General features: G+C 41.3%; 1 protein-coding gene across 1 annotated transcript in view; it reads left to right on the forward strand.

The window, feature by feature from the left end:
- The window catches only part of LOC124971450 (ubiquitin carboxyl-terminal hydrolase 27), a 53,314-nt gene extending 37,823 nt beyond the window's left edge, over positions 1-15,491 (forward strand). The window contains exon 2 of the mRNA XM_047535221.1: positions 12,979-15,491. Coding sequence (XP_047391177.1) covers positions 12,979-15,202 — 2,224 coding nt within the window. The 3' untranslated portion in view covers positions 15,203-15,491. The remainder of the gene's footprint in view (positions 1-12,978) is intronic.
- Positions 15,492-16,053: the final 562 nt, after the last annotated feature.

The raw sequence follows: 16,053 nt of genomic DNA on the forward strand, positions 1-16,053 counted from the left end.
CTGTAGCCTAGAGAATAGAAAAGACCGGAGTTGGCCCTCTTTATCTCTTTATTGTGGAAAAATGTTTAGTGAGAGCCCACAGGGTCTAGGTGTTCTTCCCTACTATGGTTTGAATGTGTCCCCTCCAAAATTCAAGTTAAAATTTAACCCCCAATGTGATGGTATGAAGAGGTGGGATCTTTGGAAAAGTAAGCATATTGATTAATGTCTTGTAAGGACTGGAGGGAACTAGTTCAGACCCTTTTTATTCTTTCACCTTCTCCCTTGTAAGGATGCAGCAAAAGGAATCTCACCAAGCACCAACCTTGCCATCATCTTGATTTTGGCTTTCTCAGTCTCCAGAACTGTAAGAAATATTTTTGGAAGGGATGATGGGGATTGAAACCAGGACCATGCACATGCTAAATACATGCTCTATTGTTGAGCTACACCCCCAGCCCCTGGAAATGTGAGAAATAAATTTTATTTATAAATTATCCAAGGCCAGGTATTTTTTATAGCAGCACTAATGGACTAACATACTCCCATAGCCATGGTCCTAGATGGAGACCTGAACATGCTATATTCCATCAGTGTTGCTCAGGGAAGCAGCAAAGGACATGCTGTCACACAGACTCCTATGGGGTAAGTCTTATTAGAGCAGTTGGAGATACTTGGGAATCTTGGCATTTAGTGGGGAAAATACCTGACATTTTGGTAGAAAATTATTGTTGAGAATTCAATTTCCTCCTGTTTTTACTTGAAATTTCTTTTCCAAGAGATTATAGTTGTTTTGCTCCGTGTAATAATTATCCAGTTTCTAGCAGTGGTTATAAGTTGTGTAACAGAAAATTCACACTGGGACAATGTTGTGTGTATATTTCTCCCTCATATGACTATGTGTAGATTTCCGTAACCACCACCACAAACAAGATACAGTACTGTTCCATCACCTCAAAGATCTTCCTCCTGCTACCCTTTTCATACACCCACACCCCTCCCACTCATCATTCTGAATCTTTCAAGACTACTAATTGCTTCTCCATCTCTAGTTTTGTTACTTCAAGAATGTTATATAAATGAGATCATAGTTTGTGGCCTTTTCAAATTGGCTCTTTTTTTCCACTCTGCATAATAATATCCTTGAGATTCATCCAAATTATTGCATGTATAATTTGTCCTTCAATTGGTAAATAAAATTCCATAGTATGAATGTACCAAAATTTGTTCAGTCATTTACATATGAAGAGATATTTTGTAGGTTTCCAGTTTAGGATATTGATGTGTTAGGGCTTAAGTCTAACATTGTATTTATTTATTTGTTAGATCTCTTTGTTTTTGTTCCTCTGTATTCATTTCCCTGCTTTTCTGTGAGTTAGTTGGACCTTTTTTAAAATTGAATTTTTATTTACCTGTAGTGTTTGAAGTATCTCTTTCTATCACTTTTTTATTGGTTACTCTAAGTATTACTTTATATACACAAACTTTAGCACATTCTGCTGGTTTGTATTTTACAAGTTTCAGTGAAATGTAGAACCTCACCTCTCTTTATCTTACTTCACTTATAATAATCTTAAGTATTTCCTTTGTGTACATTGAGGACCATATCAAATAGTGTTATAATTTTTGTTTCAACCATCAAATACAATTATGAAAACTACAGGGAAGAAGGGGAAAAATCTATTGTAATTAGCCATATCTTTACTCTTTCTGTTAAGCTTTTATTTTTTTTCAGATGCTTCAAAATTCCATGTTTTATAATTTCCTTTCTGGTTAGAGAATTTCTTTTAGCTATTCTTTCGGGTATGTTTGCTGGTGGCAAATTCTTTTAGTTTTCTTTCATCTGATAATGTCTTGATTTCTGCTTTGTTCCCGAAGAATATTTTTGGTGTATAAAGGTATTCTTGATTGACAGTTCTTTCCTTTAGTGCTTGAAAAATGTTGTGCCAATTCTTTCTGGTCTCTATTGTTTCTGGTGAGAAATTCTGATTCAAATCGTTTTCCCTATAGGCAAGGCTTTGTTTCTCTCTTACTGACTTCAACATTTTTACATTTCTCTCTGTTTGCAAAAGTTTGACTATGGTATGTCCTGACGTGGATTTTTTTTTTTTGGTTTGTGTATATGTGTGTTTATGTTTATCCTATTTAGGGTTTGCTGAGTTTCTTGAATCTGTAGTTTCATGACCCTTGGGAAAATTTCAGCAATCATTTCTTTAAATATCATTTCAGTCCCATCTTTTTTCTTCTCTCCTAACTATGATGACATCAACATTTGATCTTTTGTCATAGTCCCACATGTTCCTCAGGATCTGTTCAATTTTTTCAGTCTATTTTCTCTGTGTTGTTCATATTAAATAATTTATAATATTCTATATTCCAGTTCACTGATTCTTTCCCCTCTCCCCCATTCTGCCTGTCCATTGAGTTTATAAATTGTAGTTATCATATTTTTCAGTTCTAAAATTCCATTTAGTTTTTTTTTAGTCTCCTATTTCTTTGCTAGGACTTTCTACTTTTTCATTTGTTTTTGTTATGTTTGTAATTGCTTGTTGATATGTCTTTTTAAACCTTGATACCATCTTATAACTGGTGTCTTTAAATTTTTGCAGTGCTGAGAATTGAGTTGAGGGCTTTGTACATGCCTGGCAAGTACTCTACTACTGAGCTCTATCCCCACCCCTGTTGGTCCCTTTAGATTGACTTTTCTCATTAAAGATTTCCTGCTTCTTGATAAGAGTGATTTTTTAAATTGAAACCTGGACATTTTGGGAGTTTTAAGACTCTAGATCTTCTGTTTTATCACAGTACTTCTGACACTGGTATGGCAGGGGAAGAGAAATGCCACTTTGTTACTTCTAGGTGTAATGGAAGCCTAGGTGACCCCCTCAGTTCAAGTGACATCTGTGGGGGAGGTTTCTCATCATTACTGCTTGGCAAGATGGAGTCGAAGTGGTATCTTCTGATACCACCCTGGCAGAAAGGGACAGGAGTTCCTTGTTATGATTCCTTGTGACCTCCACTGACACCATGTAATAATGGTGGGGGTATTCTTGTAATTGATGAATGGTTGTGAAATTTATGATTCTCTACTAGGCTTCCACTGATACAACCCAATGGAGAGAAGAGGGCCCTCCCTCCTTATCTCCAAGTGGTCATGGAAGTCTAGGAATTCCCATGTAGTATCCACTGATGGAGAAAACGAATGTTCTGGCTCCCAACTTGCCCTCTTCTGACACTACTATGATGAAAAATTTGGGATCCTGGCAAAGGTGGAAGTCTAAGTTTCCTGCTTGACCTTTGTTGGCAGCATGGTCAACGCTGTAATTTTTAATGGTGTTTGGTTATAGTAGAGTGGTTATATCTACAACTTATCTATCTGGAAAGATTGCTCTTTTCCTGGTCCTTGGCCTAGAGAGAACACACTTTTCTTGAGGCTTTTTATTTTTAGGTCTGTGCTCATTGATACTTCCAGGTTACCAGCTTCTCCACAGCCTGGTATAGGATATTCAAGAGAGAAAAACCCTCAGGGCACTCATTGCTGTATCATTCCTTTGGTTCTGAGGTCTATGTCAGTCTACTTTATTCTGTCGACCTTTCAGAGTCTTCTTACTTTTGTGTTATATACAGTGTTCAGGGTATTTAACTGTATTTAGCAGGAGGAATAGGGAAACGTATACCTACTAAATCTTTCCGGAAATGGAAGCTCCATTGTTTTCTCTTTAAAATCACTTTATTATGGAAACATTTATGTATATACCAAAGTAGAGAGATTAATACAATGAACCAACTTTACTCAGATACAGTTTGCAACATTTTACAGATCTTGCTTCATTTCTCCTCCCCACCCCAAGATTTGTTGTAATGTTTTAAATTCAAACAATATTATATCATTTCACTCAATGTCCGTGTGCATATCTAACAGAAAAATACTTTGTATACAATCACAAAAACATTATTAAAATTTACTAAAATAATTCTTTAGTAATATAATTGAATATCAATTCATATGCAGATTTTCTCAAGAAATGTTTTAAAACTTTTAAAAATAATATACTAATCAAATGTAATATTGTATTTGGTTGTTAAGGCCTTTTAAAAGATCTATAAATTTAATAAAATGTGGTATATATACATGATGGAATCTTAGTCATAAAGAAGAATGAAATTATGGCATTTGCCGGGAAATGGATGGAACTGGAGACTATCATGTTAAGTGAAATAAGCCAATCCCCAAAAAACAAGGCTGAATGTTCTCTCTGATGTGCAGATGCTATCACACAATAAGGACAGGGGAAAATAGAAGTTCATTGGATTTGACAAAGGGGAGTGAAGGGAAGGGAGCAAGGATGCGAATAGGAAAGACAATGGAATGAATTGGATATGAATTTCCTGTGTTCATATATGAATACACAACCACATCATGTACAACCACAAGAATGGGAACTTATACTCCATGTATGTATGATATGTCAAAATATACTCTACTCTCATGTATCTAAAAAGAACAAATAAAAAAACTAAAAAAAATCTATATATTCACCTTTATTTCCTGCATCTCATTTTAAATGCCATTTATCATTGAAGAAATTGACAATTTTCTTATGAGAGATCCTACATTCTGGATTTGACTGATTATTTCCTAGTGGCAACTTTGAATTTGTTCTTTTGCCTTCTATATTCACTATCAATGGAGAGTTGGGGCTATTAGATTTAGGTTCAATTTTTAATTTTGGCACCAATACATCATAGGTATTGTATGCTTCCTATTTTATCCTACCAGGAGGTACATAATATGTAACTGTCATAAACTTAGTGATGCTAAAATTGATCAGTGGGTTCAGGTGGTAGAGTTTTCCATCATCATTTTCCCTAATTTAAAAAATTTATTTATGGTCATTTTCTTATACTAGTAGTTCTCAACTGGAGGGGATTTCATTCCCCAGGGGACATCTGACAATGTATCAAGACATTTTAGTCCAAATCATTATATAAAAATCTATTTCATTTCACAGTACTGCATTTTACAGCTGTGCTCTATTTTATTTAACTGGTCCCTTAGTGGTGGACATTTCTCCAAACTTTTGTTATTATGCAAAGTGCAGCAATGAATGGTCTTGTGCATATGTCATTTTGCACTTTAGCTAGTGTTATCTTTGTGTTTGATTCCTAGAAGTGTGATTAATGAGTCAAATAAGGAAAACACATGTAATTTTGGTAGACATTGCTGAATTTCCCTCTATTGAGGTTATATAATTTTGTTTGTTTGCTGTTTATGGTTTTAAAAGAATTAAGATTAAAAATAATAAAAATGTGATTAAGATTTTTACCTGCCAGTTTGGGTACAATCTTACAAGCTCCATCTTTCTCCATCATTCAGACTTCAAAGAGACACTAAGGACAAGCATAAGAAGTCAAATTCCATACTATGTGTTATGGTTTAGATGTGGGTGTCCCCTAAAATCTCATGTGTGAGATAATGCAGGAAAGTTTGGAGGAGAAATGATTGGGTTGTGGGAGCCTTAGTCCAATCAGTGGATTAATCCTCTGATGGGATTAACCAAATGGTAACTGGAGGTGGGTAGAGTATGGCGAGAGGAGGTGGGTCCCTGGGGGCATTCCTTTGTGGTATATATTTTGTCTCTAGGGAGTGGAGTCTTTCTCTACTTACTTATCAACATGAGAACTGCTTCCCTCCACCATACTCTTCCACCATGATATTCTGAATCACTTCGAGCCCCAGGGAATGAAGCCAGCTGTCTATGGACTGAGACCTCTGAAAGTGTGAACCCCCAAATAAATTTTTCCTCCTCTAAAATTGTTATTTTCAGGTCTTTAAGTCACAGCAGCAAAAAAGCTGACTGAAACACGTTGGTAAGTGTAATTGCAGAATGTACTGTTCACTGAGCTTCTTTTAAGTTCATGCCCAGGTTCAAGCTTTATCCCATAGTTCCAACCTCCAGCACTGGACACATATTTTGGGATTCCAATATTTTCCTACAAGGCAAAGGTAAGATAGGTGGTTAATGAGATGTTGTGCCAACATGCAGCAAGCTTATCAGAGACCATGTAATGCACATAAGTAGAAAATCAAAAGTGTAAATCAAATGGTGCATCAGTCTGACAGGCTACAGTTAGAGCTGCTGAAGACAGATGGAAGCTACAGACTAGCTAGAGGCAATATGTGGTGAAAACTGGGGAGATGGCTGGTTGGGATATGATGCAGTATAATCTACATTTTTGCTGCCATCCCAACAACCATGAATTTGCTTGTTCTCTCTCTCTCTCTCTCTCTCTCTCTCTCTCTTTCCTTTTTTTCAGTTAGAGAAAGACTTGGACCATTGTAATCACTTGGGTGCAGGCTCCCTAGGACTAGATGCATGCTTGAAGGAAGCCTTGAGTTCCTCCATTTTCTGGTCCTTCCACACCTCTAGGCCCACTGCTTTCCTCTTTAGGGTTGGGATCTCCACCATCTCCTGTGGCATATCCTGATGAACCCCATTCCTCAGTTCTCTGATTGCCGATATGGCTGTGGGAGCGCAAGGTACAAGGCCTAGTACTGCTGCAATGGTAAGCAGGGGCTGCTGAGTAAACTCTTAGTCATCATGAATGGGACAGCAGGCTGGCTATTTCTGAGCATTTTTGCCTGGACCAAACAGGATGGTAGGAGCACAGTAGTACAACTTTGGGGCCCTAGTGTTGAGTTGACTTGCTATTTTCCTTTTGTTAGCCACAAACAGATCTGCAGACCCCAATGAGACATCAAGGGTATAGAAAAAGTAGGTTATCAGACATCTCATTGTTGAAGTTAGGCATATTCTGAATGGGAAGAAGTATAGAAACAGAGAGTAAGCAAGAGAAAATTCAAAGTACTTTATTTAAAAAATTATTTTTGCAGTGTTGGGGATCAAGCCCAGGGTCTCATGCATGCTAGGAAAGTACTCTACCACTGAGGTACATTCCCAGCTCCTTTAATGTTTAGGGATCTCAGTTTCTTCATGTGTATAGTAATAGTAATATTAGTACCTACCTCATTAGTGTGTTATGAGGTTAAAATAATTTATTAAATTACTTATTAAATAGTACTTGGCATATCATAAGCAATCAATGTTGGTTTACTGTTATTATTAGATTATAATTATTATATGTAAACCATAACTCATATCATGGCATTGCCTTGCTTAAAAACTCCAAAATGATTCTCAGTGGACTTGAGATAATATTCAAATCCTGTATGATGCTCTACAAAGTTCCAGGTGATCTGGCCCTCACCTGCATCTTGGTCCTCATCCTCATCTTATGTCACTCTCCCCTTTCTTGGTCACCAAGCTCAAGCCTTACTGGCTTTGCTTTCATTTCTTGAAATCATCAAACTCCTTTTTTGTCTCAGGCCCTTTACATTCAATCTGTACTTTTATAATCAGGGTGAAAAAGAACTTTTCTTTAATAGGTATTAAAATCCACACTACATGAAGAAATGTGTCAGAAACTTGTCTATATAATATTCTTAACAATCACATAGCAAAAAATAAAAGACAAGTCAATGACAAATGGGGAAACAGTTATATTTTAGAATCTGACAGATAAATGCTAATAGACTAGTACTTATAAGTCCAAATTCTAGATTCCAGCTGCTGAGCTTGAATCCCACATCTATCACTTACTTGGGTGTTATTCGATCTCCCTGTGCCTCAGTTTTATCACTTGAAAATGGGAGTAGATAAGATAATTTCTTAAAATTGTAGTGAGGGTTAAACAAGTAAACGGAACAGCCCTTGGCATACCTCAAGAGCCATCTAAGTGCTACTTATTATGATTATTGAGAAACCACAAGAAAACTAGGCAGTTCACAAAAAAGGTAATACAAAATGCCCAGTAAACATATGAAAATAGGGTGGATTTCATCCATGAGGAAAACATTTATTTGCTCATTTCACAAATACTTAAACATGTAATAAGTTCCAAAAAGGCATTAGGAATAGAATAGTGAACATCTTATTCTCTTGGTGTTTATATTATTTGTGTGTGTAATATTTAATACATCCACGTGGTAATTACTCAATATGTCATGTAGTGATATCTTATGAAGAATAATAAAGGAGGGATGGGTTGCTATTTTATACAGTGGAATGGTTCTGAGATAAGGTGATATTTAAGCAGAGATCTGAAGCAAGTAAGGGAGAAAGCCATGAGGATTTCTTAAGGAAGAGTTTTCCAAGCAGTAGAAATAATAAGGATATAGGCCTGGAAATAGGAGCCAGCTTAATTTATGCAAGGACTGGAAATAAGTGTAGTCTGTTTGAAGCAAGGCTGAGCTGATAGGAATCAAGGTCTAAGAGACCAAGGCCAGATTCAGAGGGGCCTCTGAAAGGCCAGGATAAGGACTTGCGGGTTTGCTAGGAGTGACATAGAAAGCCTGCTATTTGGAGGTCAGCACTGAAGATTTCACAAAGGATGTGGCAAACCCACTAGTTTGATACTTATCTATAACTATATAATGACTTCAGATTGTGTTCACAACACTAGACTAGGCACCCAATAAATTTATGTAAGCTGGAAAAAATGCAAGCAAGTCTACTCTCACTTAGGAATTGTATTCAGGCTACATACAACAAGGATCCAAATAACAAAGACTTAAAAGGATGACTTTTGAGCATTACACTGACTCTAAGATACTATTTACTGTGAGATACACCAGTATTTTATGTATCACCACGAAAGAAAAAAATGCTGCCAAACAATCTTAAACCATCATTCAAATATTTCAGCAATGTTGAATTCTGAGGAAATGTACCTCTTAGAGTTGATATAATACAGTATTTTTCCCCACATATAAGAATAGGTTGTTGGTTATTAGTTTCTTTTTTCTTTTTCTTTTTCTATTTCTTTTTTTTTTGCCTTTCAATTTGATTGGTTACAAGTTGACTATTTACCTATAGCAATTAAATACTTATTTTTAGAAAGAAGAAAAAGGAAGAGGGAAATGCTTTTTAATTTTCCATATTAATTTAGGAATTACTTTGTTAAGTCTCCCCTAAAAATCTCATGGGAATTTTTATTGGTGTTTCATTGGATGTATAAATCAACTTGGAGAGAACTTCTGTATATTAGTCTCATTTATATTTCATAAAAAGAATATATGTATAAAATACACTTGTATCTGCATAGAAAATTTCTCAGATTTTCCAGGGCATAGAACTTGGTGTGACTGTCAGGGGAAGAGAGGGTCTTTCACATTTCATGTCATTCCCTTTTCTATATATTTAAAAAAACCCACAAATATATATATTAATTTTATAACAATGTAAGCCAGCAAATTTCAAAGTGGAGGATGTATTACCCTAGGGTCTTGGAGTTTAGAGGGAATCAATTTCTACATCCTCAAATTTTGTATGTATTTTTAAAATTGATCTGCCAAATAATATACTTTCTGTGGAGGAATCAAGATGGTTCTTTTTCCATCTTTCCCTTCTCATGCCTTTGTACCTACAAAAGAAAAGCATACCTTTTACCCATCCTGAATCTTACCTGGATGTATTGCCCTGCAGTGTAAAATCCTTGGGGCACCAGAAAGACAATTCCAAACACTGCTGTCAATGGTGAACAAACTGTTCTAACAAATGAAAGGGAGCAAATCCTTTTGCAACTCAGATGGTTTCCATTTCTTTGCTTCCAATAAAATTGAAGGAAAACCCAGTGGAGTTGTTAGCTGACAAATCATGAGAAATAATTTTGAAGATAAAGTATTTTTTTACTTTTTACCCATATATTTCCAAAAGAATTCAAAGACTTGAGTGATATTGCTAAAACAAATATCCATTCTGATTTACCATTTACATGAAGGTTTCTGTATGCTAACATTTAGCAAAAAATAGGAAGAGGATTGATGCTGAATCATGTCTTATTCTAGCAATAAGCAGTGTTTATCCATGGATATATCCACTAATTTTTTTCAAAAAAGCTCTACTAATCTTTACTTCCTGCCAATGAACTTTTATTTTTAATAATTACATATAAAATATTTTGTAATATATTTAAAATGCTTTGATCCATCATATTCTAATACTAATTGTCATGATTAAACAGCAAATTTTTACACAACACTTAGAGCCTTATGATCACAGGAACATTTAAAGAGCATTTAAATACACAATTGTACATTTTTTCTGCAGAGTAGTATGGCAGAATAATGCATAAAATTGTTTCAAGTGTAAAAATATATATTATTGGGACAAAATTCTGTGGGAAGAATAGAGTGGAATTAAGAAATCAGGGAAAAAAGGGAAATATACAACATGTGACTATTGGTTATGAATTTTTAAAACAGAAGATGGTTGCTTTCAAATCACTAAGGTATTTAGGGTCCAATTGATTCATGTAAAATTGTGACGTAACAGTTTTATTTTGAATATTAGCACTTGTCAGAAATTACATTATTGCAGCCAACTGACATTTATGATGCAAAATTTTAGACTGTCAACCTAAAAATGCGTGTAAGTGAACAGCATTTTCAAATATTTTTAGACAGCATTTTGATATAAACCAATAGTTTTATATAAACATAAAAAATATGTATATGAGGGATTGTCATTTACTCTTTTGCCACCTTGTGGTCAGAGCTGTATTTAGCACCCAGACGCATGGAGACGATAAGGAGCTCTTTCTCCTAAGGTCAGCCTCTTCTGCTAGGGTTTGTCTTGTCTTTGTGCCACACTCAAACAAACACTAAGCATCTCAAGATCACCTCCACAAGTGATTCAAAGCAAAAGCAACATGCAACCAGGAAATGAATGTAAAGTACAACTAATTTGTGATTTTCCCATAGGGATTATCCAAAAAATCAAATGTCACAGTGTTTCTGTTACATATTTTCTACATGTATTTTTGGTTTGGGTGTCTCTTCTCTGCTAGTGACCTAGACACTTCCTTAGTGTGACTTTTGGGTAGGTCTGTCCTGATTCTGGCCCTGGGGTAAATGTCTTTTTTTACTGTTGTTTCTGCAGCATCCCATACAACACCTGGCTGTGGGTGGGTGCTGACTAAACATCTGTAACATCTGTTGAATAAATGGTGGCAGAGTCCTCCACTTCCTGAACATGCTGGCCTGAGCAGAGTCCAGGTGGGCCTGTATGCTTCTACAGGAAGTTGCTCAGTAAGGCAACCAGGTAACCTTGGCTAGTCTTCAACGGTAGATGGTCCCAGGTACACAGAGATCATTAGGTCTCTTCATTGTCTGTTACGCTGTGAAGATGGGATGAGAGTAACCCCTTCCTCCTGCCTCCCACACTCCATGAACCCAGTCACTTTTAGTAGCAGCAGCATTCCTTCCATGAGTATGCTAGTTGCAGTTCCTCTGGTTGCAGGCCACAAAGGGCAGGTAATTACTGGAAGGATGCTGGGGTGCTTCAAGGAATTAAAAGCAGAACTGATGTAGGAAGGGCAGGTACCCAGGCAGAACCTCAGCTGGGTAGGAACCAGACATCTTCCTTAAGTGTTCCTGATTCCCAACAATTACCTCCTGCTGCTAACCCCAGGTGTCCTTCCCTTTCCCCTTCCTGGAGGGAGGGCCAGGTGAATGGTGACATCCTGTGCAGACCAGAGAGAACTTTGCTGGAGTATATAACCAAGCAGCACTGCCCCACAAGCCTGCCAGGGTGCGCTAGGCCACAGTCAGCCACCCCCAGACTCTTCTTAGAACACTGCCTGCCCTCCAGTTCCATGTGCTGATGCCTGCCTGGGGCTGGACTCTCTGGGACTAGCAACTGCATCTTGCTTTCCCACACCCCCAGTCATGCTGAAAACCCAAGCTGCTGGTTCTGGCTTCATTTCTCATGGACTCCATAGTGCTGCTGCTCAGTGTCAGCAGTTTCCCAACACAGGGGTTCCCAGAGGCCCCTGAGATTCTGCCCAACCCCTTCTCTCCATTAGTGGCCCCACAGGCTTCCTTTCCACTCCAACCTGCTGCCCACCCTGAGACTCTGCTAAAGATTAAGGGTCTCTGGACTGTATCCTGTAGTTTAGGCCCTTCTCTCAGCTGTAGGAGAGGTGCCAGTTGTAGAGATGGCCTTGTGGTGCCTTGTCCCCACTGGCCTTGGATAGAAGAGCTGAGTTCTGTCCCGCGGCTGCTCAGCATCTACTGGGGCAGAAAGCCAGTTGCCAAACCCTCATCCCACTCTTGGCCTTGGGAGCCTGAGGAGGAGGCAAGGAGCTGGTCTGGACTCCGCAGAACACTGATAAGATGGAAAAGGGGAGGTGCCACTTCAGATCCTTGGAATCGTTGCCGCTCCAGATCTGGGTCCAGGCCTGCCCCCAATTGGAGCTGAAGCTTCAATCTTTGTGGGAAGAGAAGGACCTGGGTGGGAGGGGAGACTGGGACATACTGGGGGCAGGCTCAATCACCGAAATGATGACTGTCACGACTTCTGCCTGTGCTCCCCACGACCCCCTCGTGAGGGGATATTACACAGTCTCAAACGTTTGTGGACTTGGCAACCTTTCGGCCCCTGGCCGCGCAGTGCTGGGGGAAGCCTGCCTGGACCAAGGGAAGGACGAGGAGAGGGGAGGAGACGACGATGGGGGTCAGAGCAGCGATTGGAGCTGAGAACTGGAAGCGCCTTAAAGAGACTGCGCGGTCCCCGCCCCCCTTCCCGCCAGCCTCAATGAATTAGAGCTGTGTTTCCCAAACTTGCCTGATCATAAGCAGCCTCTCGGGCCCTAGTTAGAGATACAGGTTCCGGAGTACCTCCCTTCCAGAGTCTGATTCCGTAGGCCTGCGGGTGGAGCCGAGGAATCTGTAATTTCAACATGCTCCCCACGTGATTCTCGTGAACAAGCAAGTTTGGAAAATATTGAATTAAAGGAAACGGGGCCTGGCTGCAGAAGCGGCCTCCGCTAGGGGGCTTCGGCGGGAGGATTCCCGGGGGCGTCGCCTGCTTCCGCCGCCGCCTCCTTCAGTGAAAGTCCCTTTTGGGTCCAGCTGCCACAGCCACCACGCTCCCTCAGGCCGGGCGGGGGACACCCCAGGTCTGCGTGGCCCCCGCGCCGCCACGCCCAGTGGCCGCCAGAGCCCTGCGAGCAGGGGGAGGAGCCGCCGCCAGTGGAGGCGGAGGAGGTAGAGGAGGCGGAGACGGCGGAGACGGCGGAGAAGGCGGAGAGGAAGGTGGAGGCGGAGGCGAAGGTGGAGGGGAAGGTGGAGGCGGCGGGGAAGGTGGAGGCGGCAGGGAAGGTGGACGCCACCGAGAAGGTGGAGACGGCGGGGAAGGTGGAGACGGCGGAGGGTCCGGGCCGCCGGGCTGAGCTCAAGCTGGAGCCCGAACCCGAGCCGGTACGGGAGGCGGAGCAGCAGCCGAAGGGGGAGCCGAAGCAGGAGCTGGAGGATGAGAATCCAGCGCGGAGCGGCGGTGGCGGCAGCAGCGACGAGGTTCCTCCCCCCACCCTTCCCTCCGACCCGTCGCGGCCCCCCGATCCCTCTCCGCGTCGCAGTCGTGCTCCGCGCCGCCGACCCCGGCCCCGGCCCCAGACCCGGCTCCGTACCCCGCCGCAGCCTAGGCCACGGCCCCCGCCCCGGCCCCGGCCCCGGCGCGGCCCTGGGGGCGGATGCCTGGATGTGGATTTTGCTGTGGGGCCACCAGGTTGTTCCCACGTGAACAGTTTTAAGGTGGGAGAGAACTGGAGGCAGGAACTGCGGGTCATTTACCAGTGCTTCGTGTGGTGTGGAACCCCAGAGACCAGGAAAAGCAAGGCAAAGTCGTGCATCTGCCATGTGTGTGGCACCCATTTGAACAGACTCCACTCTTGCCTTTCCTGTGTCTTCTTTGGCTGCTTCACAGAGAAACACATTCATGAGCACGCCGAGACAAAACAACACAACTTAGCCGTAGACCTTTATTACGGAGGTATATACTGCTTTATGTGTAAGGACTATGTGTATGACAAAGACATTGAGCAAATTGCCAAAGAAGAGCAAGGAGAAGCCTTGAAATTACAAGCCTCCACCTCGACAGAGGTTTCTCACCAGCAGTGTTCAGTGCCAGGCCTTGGTGAGAAATATCCAACCTGGGAAACAACCAAACCCGAGTTAGAACTGCTGGGGCACAATCCTCGGAGGAGAAGAATCACCTCCAGCTTCACTATCGGCTTAAGAGGACTAATCAATCTCGGCAACACGTGCTTTATGAACTGCATCGTCCAGGCCCTGACCCACACTCCCATACTGAGAGATTTCTTCCTCTCTGACAGGCACCGATGTGAAATGCCCAGTCCTGAGTTGTGTCTGGTCTGTGAGATGTCTTCACTCTTTCGGGAGTTGTATTCTGGAAACCCGTCTCCTCACGTTCCCTATAAGTTACTGCACCTGGTGTGGATACATGCTCGTCATTTAGCAGGGTACAGGCAACAGGATGCCCACGAGTTCCTCATCGCAGCATTAGATGTGCTGCACAGGCACTGCAAAGGTGATGATGTAGGGAAGGCAGCCAACAATCCCAACCACTGTAACTGCATCATAGACCAAATCTTCACAGGTGGCCTGCAGTCTGATGTCACCTGTCAAGCCTGCCATGGCGTCTCCACGACCATAGACCCATGCTGGGACATCAGTTTGGACTTGCCTGGCTCTTGCACCTCCTTCTGGCCCATGAGTCCAGGGAGGGAGAGCAGTGTGAATGGGGAAAGCCACATACCAGGCATCACCACCCTCACAGACTGCTTGCGAAGGTTTACAAGGCCAGAGCACTTAGGAAGCAGTGCCAAAATCAAATGTGGCAGTTGCCAAAGCTACCAGGAATCAACCAAACAGCTCACAATGAATAAATTACCAGTTGTTGCCTGTTTTCATTTCAAACGGTTTGAACACTCAGCCAAACAGAGGCGCAAGATCACTACATACATTTCCTTTCCTCTGGAGCTGGATATGACACCGTTTATGGCCTCGAGTAAAGAGAGCAGAATGAATGGACAGTTGCAGCTGCCAACCAATAGTGGAAGCAACGAGAATAAGTATTCCTTGTTTGCTGTGGTTAATCACCAAGGAACCTTGGAGAGTGGCCACTACACCAGCTTCATCCGGCACCACAAGGACCAGTGGTTCAAATGTGATGATGCTGTCATCACCAAGGCCAGTATTAAGGACGTGCTGGACAGTGAAGGGTATTTACTCTTCTATCACAAACAGGTCCTGGAACATGAGTCAGAAAAAGTGAAAGAAATGAACACACAAGCCTACTGAAGCGACACACAGACTACCTGTAATGGAAGATGACGACACCCGTACTACAACTGGCATCAAGATTTAAGGACCTACTTGACCATGGCCCATGGGCCTGACAGAGTAAGAATTGAACAGTACCCAGTGTCCAAACGGTCCTGATGGAAGAGAAATAGAAGGGGAGGGAGAAGAGGCTCTAGTCTAGGCAGTCACTTAAAGGAAAATTAAATGGCAGGAATGCTCTGGTGGGGAAGGCAGGAGCAGGGAAATCGTGACACTGGTACATATCCTATATTCCTCCAAAAGGTTGTGTGGGAAGATGTGGGGGGGAGGGGGGTGGTGTGGGGGGGTGTGTGCCCTTGTAACCGTAAAACATCTTTCTCCATGGGTGTTTCAGCTTCAATTGACCAATCACATAACAGTTATACATTTGGGGGGAAAAAAGAAAAGTTTATAAAAATGTAGCCCATGATGTACATGGGTATGAAAGCAGAAAAGTGGAGGAGGCAGGGATATCTCATTGACAAACACCTTTGCCAGTTTCTTTGTATTCGTGATTTTTTGTGCTATTAAATGCAGTATTAAAAAAAGAAAAGCCCATGTGGGCTAGTGAAAGGAGAAGAAATAAGGGGGCTTGTATAAGGGGAGCAGTCGCTCCAAAAGTAGAGAAGACAAGAGAAATGCTGTAAGATAAGCTATCAACACAGACAGGCCTCAGCTGACAGTGTAGTGTGTGAGTGTTTTTAAAAAAAGCTGTATGATATACTTGAGCAAATCAATGAACCTCTTTGCGATTGTTTTCTCATCTGTAAAGTGCAGATAATTCCTACCTTAAAGGGTTGTTGTTAAAGATTAAATGATATAAAATGTGT

Source organism: Sciurus carolinensis, chromosome X (assembly GCF_902686445.1).
Source record: "Sciurus carolinensis chromosome X, mSciCar1.2, whole genome shotgun sequence".
Classification (NCBI taxonomy): domain Eukaryota; kingdom Metazoa; phylum Chordata; class Mammalia; order Rodentia; family Sciuridae; genus Sciurus; species Sciurus carolinensis.